General features: G+C 41.2%; 1 protein-coding gene and 1 long non-coding RNA gene across 5 annotated transcripts in view; one reads left to right on the top strand and one right to left on the bottom strand.

Annotated features, from left to right (window-relative positions):
- LOC134344336 (uncharacterized) overlaps positions 1-23,666 on the bottom strand; it is a 59,558-nt gene that overhangs the window by 3,150 nt on the left and 32,742 nt on the right. For both annotated transcript variants that reach the window (XR_010017418.1, XR_010017419.1), the window contains exon 2: positions 204-305. This is a non-coding gene — a long non-coding RNA (uncharacterized LOC134344336). The remainder of the gene's footprint in view (positions 1-203; positions 306-23,666) is intronic.
- The window catches only part of mocos (molybdenum cofactor sulfurase), a 139,292-nt gene that overhangs the window by 106,776 nt on the left and 8,850 nt on the right, over positions 1-23,666 (top strand). The window contains exons 10-14 of one of the 3 annotated variants that reach the window (XM_063043924.1): positions 597-684; positions 3,742-3,863; positions 5,929-6,040; positions 8,288-8,441; positions 22,628-22,732. In XM_063043924.1, coding sequence (XP_062899994.1) covers positions 597-684; positions 3,742-3,863; positions 5,929-6,040; positions 8,288-8,441; positions 22,628-22,732 — 581 coding nt within the window. Of the gene's footprint in view, positions 1-596; positions 685-3,741; positions 3,864-5,928; positions 6,041-8,253; positions 8,442-22,627; positions 22,733-23,666 lie in introns of those variants that run through there. The other 2 variants (XM_063043925.1, XM_063043926.1) reach the window with 2 other exon arrangements.

The raw sequence follows: 23,666 nt of genomic DNA, 5'->3' as shown, positions 1-23,666 counted from the left end.
TAACTAAGGCACTTCCTGCATTTGAGAACTCCTACAGTGTAACAACGTCTGGAAGTTCCTACATGATGCAGGTATTGCAGGCAAAAAATTTCAGCTGCCCACCTATGATTTAAGAAACTTTTCATGACTCTAATCCTACAGGTACATTTGATATTAAAATGTAACCCTAATTCCATTAGCCCTATTTTTACAACCTTACTTACCCAGTTCCAGCTGTCATTAATCTTTGTAAATTTAATCCTGTACAAACTTGATGTGCAATGTATCAGCAGATATTCAGTAGCCGGACAGCAGTCTGGCAACATCTACAGGGAGAGAAGCAGACAGTGAATGAATGTTCATTATAGCCTCTCATCAGCATATTTTGATTAAAGGTCTTCAACCTGTAAACACAAACTTCATTTCACTCTGTGGATGCTGCCTGACCTGCTATGTACTCCAGCATTTTAAGTTTACATTTCCAGTGTCTGCATATTTTTCTGTAATGAAGAATGTAGCTGGCCAAGACATCATCTTGAGATAATGCCAAAAGTGGCTTTGGAAGGACTGTGAAGTACATCTTTATCATTAATGGTTAATGTGCTTCACTTCTTCAGGAATGGATACTATAACAGTTCCTTTGGAAGAAGAAGCTGGAGAAAAATGTGCACTTCAGTTCTGTCAAACTAAAGTCTGTGGAGACCGGTGAGTAGCCAAGACAAACCTGCACAATCTAGAATGTAGGTATCATAAGTCAGATTTGTACTGTTTGCAATTGAGAACAGAACTCGGATGATCTCGGTCAATGGGGCAAGCTGGACTACCATTGACTTACTTGATTAGCACATTGGACATTGAGTGTGAACATGTTGTTCCAATCCCTTTACATTCCCAAAACTGACATTAAAGAATTATAACTTGAAATGATTTTGAGGATGAAATTGTGACTTTAATGAAAACAGGAAATGCTTTTTGATACATATTTAATATCCTCCCAATGAAATTGATGAGCAAAGTGTAGGAATTTCCCTAATTTTTAGTTGAAAAGGAAATTTTGCACCAGGAAATTATTGCTGGCCATATCTTGGAGAATTGTAATTTTAGTCCTTAATTGTAATGATAATGATATTAGATATGGAAGGAAATTATTCTGAAGAAATTGTATACCTTTTGACTTCTGATATGTATCAGCAATGATATATTGAATGGGCACAAATTTTCAGGACTCAAGTTTGCGATAGGTTCTTTTATTTCTATTTATGTAGATGATTTGGTCATGATGTAAAAAGAAATTGCTTGATGGAACTTAAAACTAAATAATGCAAGATAATTGTATGGTTCGTTGGGTTATGTGGCAGATGCAGCTTATGAAAACAAGTGTGAATTAGGGCATTTTGGAAATGAAAAGTGAATAGAAGAGTGACCAACCAACACACATCAAAGTTGCTGGTGACCACAGCAGGCCAGGCAGCATCTCTAGGAAGAGGTACAGTCGACGTTTCAGTCCGAGACCCTTCGTCAGGACTAACCAGAAACTTTGATGTGTGTTGCTTGAATTTCCAGCACCTGCAGAATTCCTGTTGTTAGAAGAGTGACCAAAATGCTTTACAAAATGTGGGGTAACAGAGAGTTAATGGTATTGATATATAAAAGTGAAAAGACAAGAAAGCAGAAGCAAAATAAACAGAAATTTGGAATTTTAATGTAGGTTTCATTGAGTTCAATATCAAGAAATTGATTTGTGAGAATACATTTTGTTACTGTGAAACTTTTAACAATATTGGACCCTTTTTGGGAGGAAAAGAAACTTTCTTAAATAATAGACCCAGTTTCAAAGAGTGGAAAGTAATGAATGTTAGATAAATTGAACCCATGCTGCCACCCTCTGACAGAAAGAATATACAAAATAAATTTGTGGTCACAAGGCATCAGGAAGGACACCTAAAGGGAGTTACTTTCAATGTGTGTACAAATTGACTTAATTGTACTCAAATTTCAATTGTTCTTTTATATGCACTGCTTTATTTCCCGACCTAGCATTGAGAGCCAGAGTAAGTTTTACAAATCTGTGAACAAAGGACCATCATACCAAATCCCTGCTTATTTTGAATACAATATACATTTTTAATAAAAAGCTCTTTTTTACCAACCATACTTTTATTTATGAGGATAGTTTGCAAAGCATTTGACAGAGATGTTTAAATGATGAAATGATGTTTGGAGCTAACCAGATAGAAACAGACATTTTACAAATCCAAAACATTGGTAATAAATCTGTGAGATAACAGGGGGACACTTTTTTTTAATATAGAGAGGTTAATGAAACTATAGAATATCCTGCAGAGGATATATGAGGTAGAGAATGGCACCATGGCAAATTTTAAAATAAGTTTACCAAATGGTTTAAAGAGTACAAAGCGATATGGCAACAGGGCCATATCGCTTGTTAAAATTTAAAACTTTTTGATACAGCTTGAAGAGTGAATACTTTGTTTCTGTTGCTATTTTGATTTTGATCAGGGCAGCCTGCAGATAACGAATGACACAGCACTAGATTGATCTGAACTAAATATGCCTGGTCTCTTTCGATTTTGTGTTTTATATTCTCCTTTGTCACTCGTTGTTTTGCCGTTTGTGTGATTTGTTTTTTTTGCCTGTTGGGGGACAGGTTGATGTTTTAACTTTGAACTGGTCCATCACTTCTTTGTTTCGTGGCTGTTTGTGGGGAAGACAAACCTCAGGGTTATATATACTGCATATATACTTTGATAATAAATGTACTTAGGACTTAATGCCTATAAATCCCTCTTCTTTTAATTTTAGATATATATGATGCTTGCAATTTTGTTATAATTATCTGCCCTGAGTGTGTAGCATGGGTATGGAGTTGCACATAGACTAAGTCTCAGTTTTCTTGAAGGATATAAGTATTGAAGTTTTAAAATAATACTCAACATTTGTTGTTGTTCCTCCCCATGCCTTGTGGCATATCGGGTGACAACCTTGCCATTTCTTATAAAGCCGAGTTGCTAGCTTGACGTTCAACCTAGCATGGATGAAAAGCGTGCAAGGAGCCGGCCAGATTTGAACCCCAGACCACTTGCCTGGTCTGGTGCGATGCTACTTCACCACCGACTGGCAAACTCAGTAGTGGGTAGTCAGTTTATCTGATGCCAGTGTGCACTTTTCCAAATTTACTGAATGAAACCTTCCCAATTTGCTTTCATGAGATTTAAATTTTACACTCTGGATCACCCGTCTGTGGTTCCCACACTGGCCTCATCAACAACTTCAGAACCCACAAAACTTGATTGTTGTCCTCAATCCTTTTCAGCTAAGAGACAATTGCTGAAGAAAAATTGTATCCAATACTGAAGTCCAGTAGAAAGGAATCAGACGTTTATTACGAGCAGCACCTTGCTTTGATTCTATAGTTTCATTTTTAGGAAAAAGCAGGGATGATGTAAGACAAGGTCCTATTACAGCTTCTTTGTGAAATTTTGGTGTAATTTCTGTTGTCTGAGTAAGGCTTTATTCTCAACGACAGAAAATGAGGCAGAAAGGATAAGAATATAAAAGATGGTAGCAGAAAGGTATGCAATATTTTAGCTATTCTAAGAGATTATATAGCATATGGATGGGTGGGAAGAATATCTGTTGTAATGCATAAGGAATCAATTGTACGAACAGTCAGAATAGGCAGTAAGGGTTTTTTGTACATTCATTTACTTATGAAATTAATACCATATATTTTCATTGCAGAGTAAAAGGATTAAACTGTGGAGAAAAAGTTGCAGAATGGATTTCCACATTTCTTGGAAGGCAAAGTTATCTGTTTAGACAGAGTTCTGATTTTCAAAGAGTGACAAAGAAACATAAACAAGGTATCAAATGTTTATAAAAAGAGACACTTGCTGAAGAAAAATTGTCAAATGCTGGTCCAGTTTACAGTTTGTGCACATCGCTTGATTGCTGGGTTGAAAGGAATTAGAGCTTTAATTAAGAGAAGCACTTGGCTTTGATTCGTTAGTTTCATTTAAAACATTTAACTCATTTTAAGTAATTAAATATTAAACATTCCAACTGTTTAAAAAGTAAAAGCTTTCTAAGGGGTGAGTGAAAAATTTATTTGAGACTTAATTTAATAAGCAGGCAGATCCAAACAAATTACTGGATTCTCATGCAGTTTTAACTATGATTCTCTTTTGTAATTGAAATATTGATTTGGCTGGTCCAATTGAGTTTCTGGTCAAGGATAGTGGAGGATTCATCAATAATAAGTATCAGGAGTAGCTTTGTAGAGTCTTTTGTAATAAATGGGTATTGCTTGGGATTTTGGCATTGTGAATATTACTTGCCACAATAGCCCATGCCTGAATGTTCTCCTTTATGTTTTTGCATACAGGCGTAGACTTCTTCATTTGTTGAAGGGTTGTAAATGGAATTGAATGTTATGCAAAGATCAGTGAACTCTGACCTTATGATGGAAAGAAGGTCATTGATGGAGTTGCTGAAGGACTTTGGGCCCAGGACACTGTCCTGAGGAATTCCTGCAATGATCTCCTTAAGTTATGATTATTGACCTCCATTAATCACAACTCTTTGTGTGACATAGAACTCTACCCATTGAAATATTTTCCTCTTAATATTCATCCACTTAGTTTTACTAGGGCCGATGGTAATATGCTTGGTCAAATTCTGCCTCATTGTCAAAAGCATTCGCTCTCACCTCACTTCTGGAATTTAGCTCTTTGGTTCATGTTAGGACAGAAATTATGATTAGATCCAGAAGTGAGCAATCATGGAAGAGAAAACCAGCTGATCCAGAGCTTACAGATTAAGGAAATTTGCCCTTTAAAACTTCGACAAAATATCTTAATTTTTATCAAAATACTAATCTTCAGATAAAATGACAAATGCAGAAAAAAACAAAATGCTGAAATTGCTCTTCACTTTACCTTGAAAAGTTCATTTTTCATGTTTCTAAACCCACTGCTGAACATCAAATATCAATGATTGCATTCAAAGAACAGGAGTTATCAATATTCTCCCACAGTCAGTGCCATGAATGAGGCAGGCTGCTTTGTTTATTCGTTGTTTGGATGTCAATACCTCAAAAAGGTGGTTGCATTTCCTTGCCTAACATTTCACTACATTTTAAAAGGCATTTGTGTGATTAGTTCTGACGTATTTTTAAATAATGTATATATTTTAAAATATTATTAATTACAGGGTAGTTTTCTTTATTCTTTAAGAGATTTTTTTAAAGTACTGATTTGTGACAATTAGTACACTTTCGAAGTATCTTACTGACTTTGGGATTCAAGACTTGAAGAATAGGTATATGAGAGCACTTTTTCTTTATCTTCCTTGTACTAAGGCTGTGAAGAAGATGGGGCCTATGCCTTAAGATGTATTTAGTATATTCATTTGCTTTTGTAGTGTTACATAGTCATAAAGCCTTCATCAAAAGAAAGCTGTTAGTGTCCTTTCCAATGGAGAGAATTTAATAAAATGTAAATGAACACCACCACTATAATCAGCATGGCACCACTTAAAATATTTTGTCTTGATTTCCAATCAGTTGAATGTTATCCCACTACATTTATTACCAGTTGGATAATAGGGTAAGATACAAATTTTCACAAAAGAAATCAAACAGGTTGTTGGAAACAAGAATGAAAGTGATTAAATATTGAAAATATTCTAAATTATCTGACTCCTCTTACCTGATTGTACATAACAGAAAGTGGAGCATTAAAGTTCTGCTTAAAGTTTTCAAACTTTAAAAAGTGGACAAGAACAAAAGTTTTGAAAAACAAAAAAACATTGCTTTCTATTTACTATACTTTTAAATCAAAAAGGGATAATTTGTTCAAAGGTGTCTATGAAGATTTAAATACTGCTCAGAGATATCTTTAAATGTAGAATGATATCATTAATTTTCAGTTCAAGGTCGATCTTTGACCCAGTCACCTTCTCTCTCATTGGTGAATGAAGCACAGTATCTTCTCGTAAACAGAGCAAGCATTCTGCACCTGAAGGAGCAGATATTACAAAGGTAGGATTTATCTTATTTCCCTTCTTATAGATAGTAATGATTCACTGAGCATCATGAAAACAATAACAAACTGCAGATCTGAAATTAAAAACTAAAAGTGTTTGAACACTTAGTTGTGGTAGGAGAAACACAGTTAATATTTCAGGTCAAAGACCTATCATTAGAGTTAATATGACTATGTTGCCAAAAGACAGCAATAATTGCAAGTGTTTAATGAAAAAACTCTTCTTTTCACCCATTAAAAACTGTATTTGTCCTCTGCTATTTCAGTATGTAATCCATTTGTAATAAGTATCTGGACATAACTTTTGGAAGCATGTTTACATTTGCAACTAGTGCTGCTATTAAAGTACCATGGAAACTAATGGAAGTCTCAAGATAAAGCCTTCTGAAAATCAAAATCAAATGCATCAGTGTACATCCCAAAACCTGGGCGAGTTCTGCTCAATTTCTGAAGAAAATTATTGTTCAGTAGTGCCTTCTCAAAAAATGGAGAGGCTAGAAGGCACATTGTGGGCACAGACTTGGAATTGCATCAAAGCATTTGAGAAAGTAAATGTAAATAAACCTGAGAGAAATCTAACAAGTTATTTTTTTCCTCAGATCAGCATTTGAGGTTGACTGATTGTATTGCTATTTTCTCCCCCTCTCCCGCACCACACTGTATGGAATGAACTTGGAATTATTTCAATATTTTTTCTTCTATATAAAATGTACTTAAATCTGAGTATATTTACAAAAATCATCTTAAGCTTCTCAGGTATTACATTTAGTCTTATCAGCCTAAGTTGATGTGGAACTTGAATAGCTATGGTGCAGTATTAGGCCCTGGGATAGCCCATCCCTCTAATGTACACCTTCATTATCTTCAGTCGCCCAGCACTACTGTGTTCATCCTCATCGTTCTGCAGTGTAATGTCTCTGCTTCATATTCCCCTTCAGTGAATGTTCTCAGTTCATGCACCATAAAGGTAGCATATGGCATACCTTTCACAACGTGCATCTCTACTTTTCCAAAAGAGAGAACATGGCACACGAGAGCTTTTCATATACTGTTTTGGCTAACAATTGCACAGGAGGAGGTGCAAGAAAGAAGTGCCTGGCTTTCAGATGTGGGATAAAAAGAATTTTCCAACTCCTGCTTGAATGTATCAATATAAATTTATGTACATCATAAGATAATTATGGACGAAGATAAAAAGCAAAAGTACAAAATTGGGGAAAGCTAATTACAATTGGGGGATGTAGATTGAGAGCAGTTGTTGGAATAAATGATGGTGATGATGGCTGATTCTTCGCTTGTGAAGATCAGTTGGGAAGAAGAGTCCTCAGGAGCGATGGCACGATCGTTGGTGATGGCAGAGGCCAGTTCTGGATCTGCAGACACAGGAACAGGGGATGCAGGTGCTGGGGTAGCAGGATCCTTCCTGTATCTCCTCTTCTCTTCAGCAGTCACTCTTCTGGATTCCTCAAAATTCTTGGCTGCAGAATTTTGAGGGGGTAAATACACATAATTTTTTGGAGTCTTTTAAAGGTTAACTGGGTAAACATTCAGGGCTACCTCAATCCTGTAAGGATGAAAGATAAGGATTGTAAGGTTCAAGAACATTGGATGAAAAGAGATAATTTAGTCAAAAGGATAAAGGAAGCATATCTAAGTTCATTGGAAGTGGAATCAGACAAGGTCCTTGAAGAATATAAAGGAGGCAAGAGTTGACTCTTGTTGCAAAATTTTTACCCAATTTGCCTCACAGACCGTTCCCAAACCTGTATAATTTTTCAAATTAACACTCGGCCACTCCTCCATTACTTGATGTTTGATAGAACTAACAGATGGGGTCAATGACAACCAATCTCTCAAAAATATAGTGTTCAAACTGCATAAATTGATTTTAATAAATTAATGGATTCAAATTTGTAATGCCTAACCACATGAACCCCTGTAATTTATGCACTATCCTGGCACAATTACAGAACATCATAAAATCCTTTAATATATCACTCTGTTGCACAGTGAAATCCTCATTAGTAAAGAAAGGATATAATGTAATTTCAAAAATGCTAAAAATGTGAGATTTTAGCAAATGCATTGTGGCTAGATTGGTAGGTGTTATTTTCTGTGCTGTTCTGGGTAGATTTTTCCATTTATAATGTTCATGGCTTCAGAAGCTGATCTTTGCAGGATCTATCCAGATAATCATTTATAATTCCAGGACATTCTTAATTGTTCTTCTGAAACTTTGGCAGAGAAGGAACATATGATTCAAATTCTGCTGAAGCACTAACAACTGACGAACTCATCCATTGTTTCCGACCCAACCTTGTAATAAGTACAATGAGGCCATATGAGGAAGATGACTGGTCTGAGGTGGTGATAGATGGTGTTTCTTGTTCTTTTCAGGTAAATAGAATCTTTTAATCTGCATAGTGATATTTAATGGTTTAAATGGATGCCCCTCTATCCTGAGGCTGTGCCTTCTTGTCCAAGTCTCCCCCACCTTGGGAAACATCCTTTCCATATCTACCCTGTCTAGGTCTTTCAACGTTTTAAACATTTCAATGAGATTCCCCCCCACCCCCATCCTTCTGAATTCCAGCGAGTACAGGCCCAGAGCCATCAAACGTTCCTCATATTGATAACCCTTTCATTCCTGGAATCATATTTGTGATCCTCCTCTGAACCCTCTCCAATGCTAGCACAACGTTTCTGAGATAAGAAGCCCAACACTATTCACAATACTCAAGGTGAGGCCTCAGTGCCTTATAAAGCCTCAGCATAACAGCCCTGCTCTTATATTCTGGCTCTCTTGAAATGAATACTAACATTGCATTTGCCTTCCTCACCACAGACTCAACTTGCAAGTTAATCTTTAGGGTGTTCTGCACAAGAACGCACAAGTCCCTTTGCATCTCGGATTTTTGGATTTTCTCTCCGTTTAGAAAATAGTCTGCATATTCATTTCTTCTACCAAAGTACATAACCATGCATTTTCCAATATTGTATTTCATTTGCCACTTTCTTGCCCATTCTCCCAATCTGTTTGAGTCCTTCTGCAGCCTTCCTGTTTCTTCAACACTATCTGCCCCTCCACTAATTGTATCATCTGCAAATTTGGCAACAAAGCCATGTATTTCATCATCTAAATCATTGATACAGAGTATTAAAAGAAGCAGTCCCAACACTGATCCCTGCAGAACACTACTAGTCACTGGCAGCCGAACAGAAAAGGATCCTTTTATCCCACTCACAGCCTCCTACCAATCAGCCAATGCTCTAGTTATGCCGGTATCTTTCCTGTAATACCATGGGCTCTTAACTTAGTAAGTTACCTCATGTGAAACACCCTGTCAAAGGCCTTCTGAAAGTTCAAATATACAGCATGCACTACATCCCATTTATCTATCCTACTTGTAATCTCAAAGAATTCCAACAGGTTTGGCAGTCAAGTGTTTCCCTTAAGGAAACCATGCTGACTTTGTCCTATCCTAAACATAGAAACATAGAAAATAGGTACAGGAGTAGGCCATTCGGCCCTTCGAGCCTGCACCGCCATTCGGTATGATCATGGCTGATCATCCAACTCAGAACCCTGTACCTGCTTTCTCTCCATACCCCCGATCCCTTTAGTCACAAGGGCCATATCTAACTCCCTCTTAAATATAGCCAATGAACTGGCCTCAACCGTTTCCTGTGGCAGAGAATTCCACAGATTCACCACTCTCTGTGTGAAGAAGTTTTTCCTCATCTCGGTCCTAAAAGGCTTCCCCTTTATCCTTAAACTGTGACCCCTCGTTCTGGACTTCCCCAACATCGGGAACAATCTTCCTGCATCGAGCCTGTCAAATCCTTTTACAATTCTATATGTTTCAATAAGATCCCCCCTCAATCTTCTAAATTCCAGCGAGTATAAGCCTAGTCGATCTAGTCTTTCTTCATATGAAAGCCCTGCCATCCCAGGAATCAATCTTGTGAACCTTCTTTGTACTCCCTCTATGGCAAGAGTGTCTTTCCTCAGATTAGGGGACCAAAACTGCACACAATACTCCAGGTGTGGTCTCACCAAGGCCTTGTACAACTGCAGTCGAACCTCCCTGCTCCTGTACTCGAATCCTCTTGCTATGAATGCCAACATACCATTCACCTTTTTCACCGCCTGCTGTACCTGCATGCCCACTTTCAATGACTGGTGTACAGTGACACCCAGGTCTCGTTGTACCTCCCCTTTCCCTAATCGGCCACCATTAATCATCTGTTCTCCTGTTCTTGCCACCAAAGTAGATAACCTCACATTTATCCACATTAAATTGCATCTGCCATGAATCTGCCCACTCACCAAACCTATCCAAGTCACCCTGCATCCTCTTAGCATCCTCCTCACAGCTAATACTGCCGCCCAGCTTCGTGTCATCTGCAAACTTGGAGATGCTGCATTTAATTCCCTCATCTAAATCATTAATATATATTGTAAACAACTGGGGTCCCAGCACTGAGCCTTGCGGTACCCCACTAGTCACTGCCTGCCATTCTGAAAAGGTCCTGTTTATTCCCACTCTTTGCTTCCTGTCTGCCAACCAATTCTCTATCCACATCAATACCATAACCCCAATACCGTGTGCTTTAAGTTTGCACACTAATCTCCTGTGTGGGACCTTGTCAAAAGCCTTTTGAAAATCCAAATATACCACATCCACTGGTTCTCCCCTATCCACTCTACTAGTTACTGTATGTCTCGCAAGACGATCCGGGTATTCCCTAACCGGAAACCTTGGATGAATTATGAGGTCAAGTCCCTTTTAAAGGCTAGAGCTGCAGCTTTTTGGTCTGGGGATACCAGTCGCTACACGGAATCCAGGCGTGAACTCCGGAAAGCCATTAAGGGTGCCAAGAGGCAATATTGAGCCAAGTTGGAAGCCCAGGCTAACCAAAGGGATGCCAGTAGACTATGGCAGGGTCTAAATGAGATCACTGGGCGCAAAGAAAAGGCTGGGAATATCAATAACTGTGGCGCTTCTCTTCCTGATGAATTTAACGTATTCTATACAAGATTTGAACAGAAGAGGAGCGTCCCGTTTCCTCTGGATGAACCGGACCTGGTGGCATCGAGATTCATCGTCACCGAGGAGGACGTTAGAAGGGCCTTCCTGAAGATAAATTGAAGGAAGGCAAAGGGCCCAGATGGCGTCCCAGGACAGGTTCTCCGGGCCTGTGCAAGCGAGCTAGCTGGAGTGTTTGATGACATCTTCAACCGCTCCTTGCTTCAGTCTAAGATCCCGTCGTGTTTTAAGAAGGCAACGATAATCCCAGTGCCGAAGAAGAGCAAGGTGGCATGCCTGAATGACTATCGACCTGTGGCTCTGACATCAATTGCTATGAAGTGCTTCAAGCGATTGGTTGTGGCACACATCAACCACAGCCTACCAGTCAACCTCGACGCTTTGCAATTCGCCTACCGGAGCAACAGGTCAACGGCAGATGCCATCTCTCTGGCCCTACATTCCTCCTTAGAACACCTGAAGAATAAAGATGCATCCGTAAGGCTCCTTTTCATTGACTACAGCTCTGCCTTTAATACCATCATTCCAAATAAACTGATTCCTAAGCTCCGCAACCTGGGCCTTAGCACTCAGATCTGCAGCTGGATCTTCAACTTCCTCACAGACAGGACCCAGGCTGTAAAAATAGGGGACAAGCTCTCCTCTACAATCACTCTGAGCACCGGTGCCCCACAAGGCTGTGCACTCAGCCCCCTGCTGTACTCACTGTACACCCATGATTGTGTAGCCAAGATTCCATCAGACTCAATATATAAGTTTGCTGATGACACCACAATTGTAGGCCGTATCTTGGGTAATGATGAGTTTGAGTACAGAGAGGAAATTAAGAACCTGGTGGCATGGTGCGAAGACAATAACCTATCCCTCAATGTCAGCAAGACGAAGGAATTGGTTGAGAACTTCAGAAGGAGTAGCGGACTGCAAAACCCAATTTACATCGGTGGTGCGCAAGTGGAACAGGTCAAAAGCTTTAAGTTCCTCGGGGTCAATATCACAAATGACCTGACTTGGTCCAACCAAGCAGAGTTCACTGCCAAGAAGGCCCACCAGCGCCTTTACTTCCTGAGAAAACTAAAGAAATTTGGCCTGTCCCCTAAAACCCTCACTAATTTTTAAGTAGATGCACAGTAGAAAGCACTCTTCTAGGGTGCATCACAGTCTGGTTTGGAAGTTGTCCTGTCCAAGACCGAAAGAAGCTGCAGAAGATGGTGAACGCAGCGCAGCACATCACATCACACAAACCAATCTTCCGTCCATGGGCTCACTTTACACCGCACGCTGTCGGAGCAGTGCTGCCAGGATAATCAAGGACACGACCCACCCAGCCAACACACTTTTCGTCCCTCTTCCCTCTGGGAGAAGGCTCAGGAACTTGGAGACGCATACGGCCAGATTTGGGAACAGCTTCTTTCGAACTGTGATAAGACTGCTGAACGGATCCTGACCCTGATCTGGGCCGTACCCTCCAAATATCCAGACCTGCCTCTTGGTTTTTTTTTGCACTACCTTACTTTCCAATGTTCTATTTTCTATTTATGATTTATAATTTAAATTTTTAATATTTACTGATTTTTTTGCTATTTTTAATACTTTTAATATTTATTATTTGTAATCCAGGGAGCGGGAAGCGCAGAATCAAATATCGCTGTGATGACTGTACGTTCTAGTATCAATTGTTTGGCGACAATAAAGTATAAAGTTACATCCTCAAAAAATTCTATAATATTCGTCAGACATAATTTTCCTTTCATAAATCCATGCTGACTTTGTCCGATGATTTCACCGCTTTCCAAATGTGCTGTTATCACATCTTTGATAACTGACCCACCACCGATGTCAGGCTAACCAGTCTATAATTCCCCGGTTTCTCTCTCCCTCCTCTTAAAAAGCGGGTTTACATTAGCCAGCCTCCAATCCTCAGGAACTAATCCAGAATCTAAAAAGTTTTGAAAAATTATCACTAATGCATCCAGTATTTCTTGGGCTACTTCCTTAAGCACTCTGGGATGCAGACCATCTGGCCCTGGGGATTTATCTGCCTTTAATCCCTTCAATTTACCTAACACCACTTCCCTACTAACATGTATTTCCCTCAGTTCCTCCATCTCTCTACACCCTTTTGTCTTGTCGTGTATCACCATGAGATTACTCCATTAACTCATGCTTAACAATTAAATTCAACCTCATCCCGACCACTGAGGTCAGGTGGGTATAGCTGCAAGGCAACAGAGGTTTGAGATCAGAGTTTTCCTTCTAGATGAGCTGCCAACCACGGCTGACAAGCCCCATCTGCCCGAAGTGACTGGTTTTAAGACGCCAGTAACCTGCCTTTGCCCCTTCTCCTGTCAGCAGAAATGGTTCTGCCGGGTTTAGTAGCTAAGCCACTTGTGAAGACCAGGAGCTGATCTTGGTTGTCAGAGGTTATTTGAGGTGCACGCCATTAGGAGCATTTAATGGGTAGTGGGAGTTTGTCCCCATTACCACCCCTCCCCCCCCCAGCTATAACAACCTTAAGGAATCATTTACTGAGTACACTATTTAAACAATCACAAACTACGTTCAAAAATGTATGTGAACCTCTGAGGTAATGCCTTCTGCAAAAGCTATTTGGAGTCAGGTGTTTCAATCAATGGGTTGAGAGTGGACGTGTGGGTTATTGAAGTGCCCTGTCCTTTAAAAAAGACACACAAAATCAGGTTTGACAGAGTCTGCGGTTCTCAAGAAAGATCCCTTTATGTGCACCACACCTCGATCAAAACAACTTTCAGAGGACCTTAGAAGAAGAATTGTAGAAATACATGAAGCTGGAAAAGGCTACAAAAGTATTTCTAAAGACCTGAGTGTTCATCAGTCCACAGTAGGAGAAATGATTTCCAAATGGAAGAAATTCAGTACTGTTGCTACTCTCCCTAAGAGTGGGCATCCTGCAAAGATCACACCAAGAGTACAATGTGCAATGCTGAAGGAGGTGAAAAGGAACCGAAGGGTAACAGCAAAAGACCTGCAGAAATCTCTAGAACTCGCTCAAGTCTCTGTTCATGTGTCCACTATAAGAAGAGGACTGAATAAGAATGGTGTTCCTGGAAGGACACCATGGAGGAAGCCATTGCTCTCCAAAAAAAAACATTGCTGCAAGTTTGCAAATACCACCTGGGTATTCCACAATGCTTCTGGGACAATATTCTGTGGACAGATGAGACAAAAGTTGAACTCTTTGGCAGAAAAGAATACTGCTTCCTTTGGAGGAAAGGGGGCACTGCACACCAACATCAAAAACCTCATCACAGCTGTGAAGCATGGTGGAAGGAGCATCACGGTTTGGGTCTGCCCTTTCCCCTCAGGGCCTGGACAGTTTACAATTGTTGAGGGAACAATGAATTCAAAATTGTATCAAGGCATTTTACGGAGAGTGTCAGGGTAGCGGTCCATCACCTGAAGCTTAATACAAGTTGGATGATACAACAAGACAATGATCCAAAACACAAGAGTAAATCAACAACAGAATGGTTTTAAAAAGAAGAAAAAAAAATAAGCATGAAAAAATCTGCAGATGGTGGAAATCTGCAGCATTTTGTGTGTGTGTTGTAAAAAGAAGAAAATTTGTGTTTTGGAATGGCCAAGTTTGAGTTCAGATCTTAACCCAATTGAAATGCTGTGGCATGACCTGAAAAGGGCTGCTCCTGCAAGGTATCCCAGAAATACTGATGAACTGAAACAGTTTTGAATGGAAAAATGGTCTAAAATTCTGCAAGCTGATAAGCAGGACTGATCAACAATTACCAGAAATGTTTGGTTGAAGTTATTACTGTACAAGGGGGTCATACCAGTTACTGAAAGCAATGGTTCATATATTTTTTCCAATAAATGCATGTAATATTGGATCATTTTTCTCAATGAATAAATGAACAAGTATGATTTTCTTGGAGTTATTTATTTAATTGAGTTCTCTTTATCTAGTTTTAGGACTTGTGTGAAGATCTGATCACATTTTAGGTCATTTTTATGTATAAATACAGAAAATTCTACAGGGTTCACAGACTTTCTAGCACCACTGTATATCCACTCTCATCTTTCTTTTATGTTTTACATACTTGAAAAAGCTTTTTCGATACACCTTGATTGGTAGAAGCTTGCTTTCATATTTCATCTTTTCCCTCCTAATGATTCTTTTAGTTGCTTTCCTTAGGTTCTTAAAAGCTTACCAATCCTCTATCTTACTTCTAATTTTTGCTTTGTTGTATACCTTCTCTTTTGCTTTTATATTAACTTTGATTTCCCTTGTCAGCCACATTTGTACTATTTTGACATTTGAGTATTTCTTTATTTTTGGAATGCATCTATCATACACCTTTCTCATTTTTTTCCTGAAACTCAAGCTATTACTGCTCTGCTGTGATCCCTGCCTTCATCTCCTTCCAATTACTCCACTGAAATACTGCTATGTCAATCTTTACTTTCTCCCTATCAAATTTCAAGTTGAACTCAGTCATCTTGTGATCACTGCCTCCTGAAGGTTCGTTTACCTTAAGCGCTGTAATCCCCTCTGGTTCATTGATAACACCCAATTCAGTATAGCTGATCCCCTAGTGGGCTCAATGACAAACTGCTCTAAAAAGCCATCTCGTAGGCATTCAACAAACTCAGTCTTTTGAGATCCATTACCAATCTGATTTTCCCAATCTACCTGCTTGTCAAAATCTCCCATGATTTATAACATTGTTCTTTTGACACGCCTTCTCTATTTCCTGTTGTAATCTGTAGTCCACATCCCAACTACTGTTTGGAGGACTGTATATAACTGCCATCAGGGTCTTCTACCCTGGCAGTTTCTTAACTCGACCAACAAGGATTCAACATCATATGATCCTGTGTCACATCTTTCTAATGATTTAATGCCATTCCTTACTACCAGAGCCACACCACCCCTGCCAACCTTCCTATCCCTCCAAGACAATGTATAACCTTGGACATTCAGCTCCCAACTACAACCATCCTTCAGCCAAGGTTCAGTAATGGCGATGTGGTACCCAACCATCTGTAAAAGTGTAACAGGATCATTCACCTTATTTCTTGTACTGTGTGCACTGAGTACTGTATTTGCTCTCCTTTTTGACTCTGCATCTTGAATGCACGTGTACTCACCCTGCTGACTGCAATGTCCTATCATCTGCCTGCCTGACAGTCTGACTGCATGCTATCTTTGTTTTTTTGCCATCCGACCTATCCTGAGTCCCTTCACTCCAGTTCCCATCTCCCTGTCAATTAGTTTAAACCAGTGGTCCCCAACCACCAGGCCGCAAAACATGTGCTACTGGGCCGCGAGGAAACGATATGATTTGGCGGTATGATGAGTAAAAAACAAATGTCGCTTGAGAGTTTCTTTAGAAGAGGTGGTAGGGGACATAAAAGGCCTAACGATGATGATAAAGCAGAGACAGCTGAGGCCGAGAGCTTCCTTCAACAGAAAATACGACGAGTGGTACATAAAATATGGCTTTACTGTGACCAGTGACTCGCACGCTCCAAACCCCGTGTGTGATATGCAGAGACAAGTTGTCTAATGAGGAAATGAAGCCCTCAAAACTGCTTCAGCACCTTGAGTCCAAGCCCCCTGCACTTAAAAGACAAACCCATTGAGTTTTTTGAGCAGAAAAAACGTGAGCAAGCGGGACAGAAGCAAGTGCTGAAAGCCATCACCTCCACAAATACTGCTGCTCTGAGAGCTTCGTACTTAGTGGCTAGCCGTGTTACTAAGGCTAAGAAATGTCTGTTTGAGCAGCTTTGCGAGGAAATGGATGCAGAGCACAAATGCTTCTCTTACACACTGAAGTCAGGTGGCTATCAAGAGGGAGAGCCCTGGCCAGGAGTTTTGAGTTAAGAGAGCAGCTACAGAGATTTCTTTCAGGAAAAAAGTCGCCACTGGCAGCACACTTAAGTGACGAAGAGTGGATAGAAAAGCTCGCTTATCTGTGTGACATCTTCAACCTGCTCAATGAACTCAATTTGTCACTTCAGGGGAGAATGACAACTGTCTTCAAGTTGGCAGACAAATCTGCTTTCACAGCCAAAATTGGAACTGTGGGGACGGCGAGTGGACAGGGACATACTTGACATGTTCCCAACATTAGCTGGGATTTTGGGAGAGACTGAGGCTGCACAGTCTTTCTCACACTGGTACGCAATCACCTATCTTCGCTGTCGACAAAATTCGAGCGTTATTTCCCAACTGCAAATGACCCAAGACATGCAAAGGAATGGGTCTGTGACCCACTTGTGAATGTCCCCAGTGAATCATCCATGTCAGCGCAGGAAGAAGACCAACTCCTCGAGCTTTGCAAATGATGGTGGGCTGAGAAGTGTTTTGACATAACCTCTCTGCCAGCATTCTGGATCAAAGTCAAGGCTGAATATCCTGAGATAGCCACAAAAGCATTGAAAACATTGCTTCCATTTCCAACATATCTCTGCAATGAATGCAACGAAAACTAAATTGTGGAACAGACTGGACATAAGGAACCCCCTTCGTGTATCGCTGTCTCCTATCACCCCTCGATGGCACCGTCTAGTTGCAGGGAAACAAGCCCAGGGCTCCCACTGATTCAGCGATATTGGTGTGTTGCAATGATTTATTATTTTCATATGAGGAAAATATGTGCTGTGTGTTTAATATCCAAACATTACTTAAAATATTATGATGCTATTGACTTAGAAGTATCTTATAATTGACTTATCACTATATTCATGTGAGGAAAATATGCGCTGTGTGTTTAACGCAGCAGGCGTACTGCATTCCACCAGCATTTTTTGTGTGTTGCTTGAATTTCCAGCATCTGCAGATTTCCTCATGGCTGTGTGTTTAATATTAAATTCGTTAGATATTTTAGAAATGAAATTGAGTGTATTAGCCACTTATAAGTGACTTATAATTGACTTATCACTTATATTCCGGTCGTGATTAACACCACCCCCCCCCCCCAGGTCCGCAAGAATATTGTCAATATTAAACCGGTCCGCGGTGCAAAAAAGGTTGGGGACCCCTGGCTTAAACCCTCCCCGACAACTCTAACAAACCTGCCCGCAAGAATATTGGTTACCTTCGAGTTCAAGTGCAACCAGTCCCTTTTGTACAGGTCATACCTCCTCCAGAAGAGATCCCAATGATCCAAGAACCTGAAACCCTGTCCCCTGCACCAGCTTCTCAGCTATGCTTTTATCTGCTAATTCATCCTGTCTCTACCCTCACAGGCTTGTGGCACAGGTAGAGTATAAGAACATAAGAAATAGGAGCAAGAGTAGGCCATCTGGCCTGTTGAGCCTGCTCCACTTTTCAATAAGATCATGGCTGATCTGGCCATGGACTCCTCTACGGTTCCTCAACTGTCCCATCGTATAGCCTGTGTTCCCAGTCTACACTAGCCAAATCCTCCCATATCTTAATCTCTCCTCATAGCCTAACCCCCTCATCTCTGGAATCAACCTGGTGAACCTCATTTACACCACCTCCAAAGCCAGTATATCCTTCCTCAAGTAAGGAGACCAGAGCTGCACATAGTACACCAGATGCAGTCTCACCAGTACCCTGTGCAGTTGCAGCATAATCTCACTGCTCTTAAATTCTTAAACCAGAGTAACACCCATGTATCCCAGATCCCATCACAGTTCAGGTGGAGCCCATCCCATTGGTACAGCTCTCTCCTTCCTCAATACTGGTGCCAATTTTCTATGAATTCAAACCCACTTCTCCCACACCAATCCTTGAGCCACGCATTTAACTCTCTAATTTTCTTGACCCTATGCTGATTTGAACATGGCTCAGGTAGTAATACAGACATTAGCACCATTTTGGTTCTGTCCCTGACTGCTTAAATTCCCTCAACCGAACCTCTTTCTTTGTCCTCCCATGTCATTGATATCCACATGGACCATGACAACTAGATATATCCCCTCCCACTGCAAATTCCTCTGCAGGTCAGATAAGATGTCCCGAGCGTAGGCCGCAGTCAGGCAACACAGCCTTCGGGACGCTCTATCCTAGCAACAGAGAACTCAGTCTATTCTCCTGTCTATACTATCCCCAATTACCAGTAAACTTCTCTTGTCTCTCCCCTCTTGAATGGCTCCCTGAACTACGATGCCACAGCTGGGCTGCTCGTCCTTCCTACAGCCCCCAATCTCATCCACACAGGGAGCAAGCACAGACTCTTGGATCCCACTTCCTGCCTTACTCACGGTCACACCCTCTTCTTTCTGACCACAGACTGAGTTTGAGGCAGCTAATCTACTGGGTGTGACTACCTCTTGAAACAGAGATTCCAGGCAACTCTCCTCCTCTCTGATGTGCCGCAGTGTTTGAAGCACAGATTCCAGGTCATCACCTCAAGCAGCCAACACTTGCTGCAGATGTGATCACCAGGAATCACAATGGGGGTCCACCTGCTCCCACATCATGTAGCTACAGCACATCACCTGATCCTGCATCATCCCTACTTTATTTAATTAGCTGTAATTTAGTGACCTTTTATTTAACCACTACAAAAGCCTTACCTGCTACTTACCTGTACCTCCTCGCTGAAGCCTCTTGAGCCAAAGCTTCAAATTCCCACTCCTATACTGGTCCACTCACACAATGGCCGCTCTGCTTTGACCCTGCTTTACTTCTAATTGCTCCTGCTAATGAATCACAAATTGAATGGTCCACCACTAATGCACCGAGCCCTGTGAAACACTTCTTTCTTTTTTTTTAACTCTCTCCCCGACCTGTGCAAAGCTTGCTTTCTCTCTGTGAATCGATTAGTCCACCTCTAATACACCGAGCCCCACGAAATGCTTTTTTTCAAACACTTCTCCCCAACCTGTACGAAGTCCTCTCCCTCTGCGAATCGATTGGTCTACCGCTAATGCAATCCAGAAATTACAAACCCTCGAGATCCTACTTCTCAGCTTTCTGCCTACTTCTCTAAATTCTCTCTTCAGGATCTGTTTGCTTTTCCTTCCTATGTCATTGGTACCAATATGTACCGAGACATCCGCCTGCTCTCGCTTCCACTCCAAAATGCTGTGGACGCAAACTGAGACGTCCCTGATCTTGGCACCTAGGAGGCAATATACTGTCCAGGTGTCTCGTTCACGTCCAAAGAATCTCCTTTCTGTTCATCTGACTATTGTGTCCTCCATCACTACCGCTCTCCCTTCTCCCTTTTTTCATTCTGAATCATGGACCCATGCTCAGTGCCAGTGACCTGGTCTCCGTGGCATTCCCCTGAGAGGTTATCCCCCACAACAACATCCAAGAGGGTATACTTATTATTGAGGGGAATGGCCACAGCTTGCTCTGCGCTAACTGCCCGTGCCTTCTTCTGACAGTCACCCAGCTACCCGCCTCCTGCAACTTATGGGTGACTACTACCCCCTAACTCCAATCGATGATCTCCTCACCCTCCCGTACAAGCCAGAAGTCACCCAGCTGCTGCTCCAGATCTCTAACACAGTCTTCAAGGAACTGCAGCTGGATGCCCAGAGATGTATTAAATGAGATCACTGGGTGCAAAGAAAAGGCTGGGAATATCAATAACTGTGGCGCTTCTCTTCCTGACAAATTTAATGTATTCTGCGCAAGATTTGAACACAAGAGGAGCGTCCCGCTCCCTCCGGATGAACTGGACCTGGTTGCATCGAGATTCGTCGTCACTGAGGAGGACGTTAGAAGGGCCTTCCTGAAGATAAATCCAAGGAAGGCAAAGGGCCCAGATGGCGTACCGGGACGGGTTCTCCAGGCCTGTGCAAGTGAGCTAGCTGGAGTGTTTGCTAACATCTTCAACTGCTCCTTGCTTAAGTCTAAGATCCCCTCGTGTTTTAAGAAGGCAACGATAATCCCGGTGCTGAAGAAGAGCAAGGTGGCATGCCTGAATGACTATCGACCTGTGGCTCTGACATCAATTGCTGTGAAGTGCTTCGTGCGATTGGTTATGGCACACATCAACCACAGCCTACCGGTCAACCTCGATGCTTTGCAATTCGCCTACTGGCCCAACAGATCAACGGCAGATGCCATCTCTCTGGCCCTACATTCCTCCTTAGAACACCTGGAGAATAAAGACGCATACGTAAGGCCCCTTTTCATTGACTACAGCTCTGCCTTTAATACCATCATTCCAAATAAACTGATTCCTAAGCTCCGCAACCTGGGCCTTAGCACTCAGATCTGCAGCTGGATCTTCAACTTCCTCACAGACAGGACCCAGGCTGTAAAAATAGGGGACAAGCTCTCCTCTACAATCACTCTGAGCACCGGTGCCCCACAAGGCTGTGTACTCAGCCCCCTGCTGTACTCACTGTACACCCATGATTGTGTAGCCAAGTTTCCATCAAACTCAATATATAAGTTTGCTGATGACACCACAATTGTAGGCCGTATCTTGGGTAATGATGAGTTTGAGTACAGAGAGGAAATTAAGAACCTGGTGGCATGGTGCAAAGACAATAACCTATCCCTCAATGTCAGCAAGACGAAGGAGTTGGTTGTTGACTTCAGAAGGAGTAGCGAACCGCACAACCCAATTTACATCGGTGGTGCGCAAGTGGAACAGGTCAAAAGCTTTAAGTTCCTCGGGGTCAATATCACAAATGACCTGACTTGGTCCAACCAAGCAGAGTTCACTGCCAAGAAGGCCCACCAGCGCCTTTACTTCCTGAGAAAACTAAAGAAATTTGGCCTGTCCCCTAAAACCCTCACTAATTTTTATGGATGCACCATAGAAAGCATTCTTCTCGGGTGCATCACAACATGGTATGGAAGTTGTCCTGTCCAAGACCAGAAGAAGCTGCAGAAGATCGTGAACACGGCACAGCACATCACATCACACAAACCAATCTTCCGTCCTTGGACTCACTTTACGCCGCACACTGTCGGAGCAGTGCTGCCAGGATAATCAAGGACACGACCCACCCAGCCAACACATTTTTCATCCCTCTTCCCTCTGGGAGAAGGCTCGGGAGCTTGAAGACTCGTACGGCCAGATTTGGGAACAGCTTCTTTCCAACTGTGATAAGACTGCTGTACAGATCCTGACCCGGATCTGGGCCGTACCCTCCAAATATCCGGACCTGCCTCTCAGTTTTTTTTTGCACTACCTTACTTTTCATTTTCTATTTCTTATTTATGATTTATAATTTAAATTTTTAATATTTACTATCGATTTGTACTCCAGGGAGTGGGAAGCGCAGAATCAAATATCACTGTGATGATTGTATCTGCTAGTATCAATTGTTTGGTGACAATAAAGTGTAAAGTATGTAGTTCCCTGGGAGACACTGTGTCTCCCGGGACTCCAACAAACAGCATGAAGAACACACAACGGCTATTTAAACTACATTAAGTATCCCTGACACAGGTGAACTCCACTGCCTTGTTACCCTGTACCACTCATACAATTAATTTTAAATTCTTGTTATAACCATATGATTGATTACAAGGTTATGTTAGAAGCAATAGTAATGGTACCAAGTATTATTACTAATACACACATTTTGCAGATTGTAGGGAAATGTAGCAGGTGTCAAATGATTTGTATTAACCAAGAAAATGGAAGAAGAAGCAAAGAACCCCTGCAGACACTATCTTCATGCAAGGGGAGAAAGGTAAATGTCTCTTTTCTTAAAAAGAGTAAAACTCACAACTAGTCAGTGACTAATTGTACTAAACAGCAATGTGATAGATTTTATAAGGCACATAAATGATCCAATAAAAATATTACAATTGCATTGTTCCTAATAAATCAAGTTAGTTACTTGCTAGGCTGCAAAGACCATCAGTTGCACTGTGAAACACTGAGAATGTGTTTCACTCTACTGCATCTTTTTTGTTCATCATGAGTCTCCTCCAGCTATTCTTCATTTGCAACCTATCAGTAAATGTGCTCATTCTTTTTCCAATATAATTCCCTAGTTTCCTCTCAAGTGTATCTATGCATTTTGTCCCACTTGCCCATATAGGGCCGATGTCCCTAAACCTTCTCTATCTAACTGTCCAAGTACCTTTTAAATGCTGTTAATATATCTCATTCTATATACGAACCACACTCTGGTTGAAGAAGTTGCCCCTCATGTTCCTATTAAATCTCTCCCTCTCATCTTAAAACTAATTCTTGATTCCCTAACCCTAGGAAAAAGACTGTGCAGAATGACCCTATCTGTGCTCGAGATTTTATACACTACCATACATCCTTCTTTCTACTCTGCTCCAGTAGAGTAGTCAAAGAACTGGAGAGCTTTGGCATGTTTGGGAGCAACATTTGGGGATAAGATGGAGTGGATGTACTGTGAGGGGTGTCAGAACAATGGAAGTTTGAGTATCCCTCTGCAGTGTTGCAGTGGATGCCCCATTTGTTATGGAAATATCAATGATGGTCAATGAAAAGACAATTTATATTTCAAATGCAGTCCTCCAAAAATATTGTCATGTTGTCCCAGGCCCCCTTTATTTGGAAATCTCATCAGGAGCACTCTGGTGACTGATGCCAAGAATGAAATAAAGAGCGTCACTCTGGTGGTTGGGATGGGGGGAGAGTGGGTG

This window comes from Mobula hypostoma, chromosome 3 (assembly GCF_963921235.1).
Source record: "Mobula hypostoma chromosome 3, sMobHyp1.1, whole genome shotgun sequence".
In the NCBI taxonomy this organism is placed as follows: domain Eukaryota; kingdom Metazoa; phylum Chordata; class Chondrichthyes; order Myliobatiformes; family Myliobatidae; genus Mobula; species Mobula hypostoma.
The sequence above is the reverse complement of the archived record's forward strand: the minus strand, read 5'-3'. Positions and strand labels throughout refer to the sequence as shown.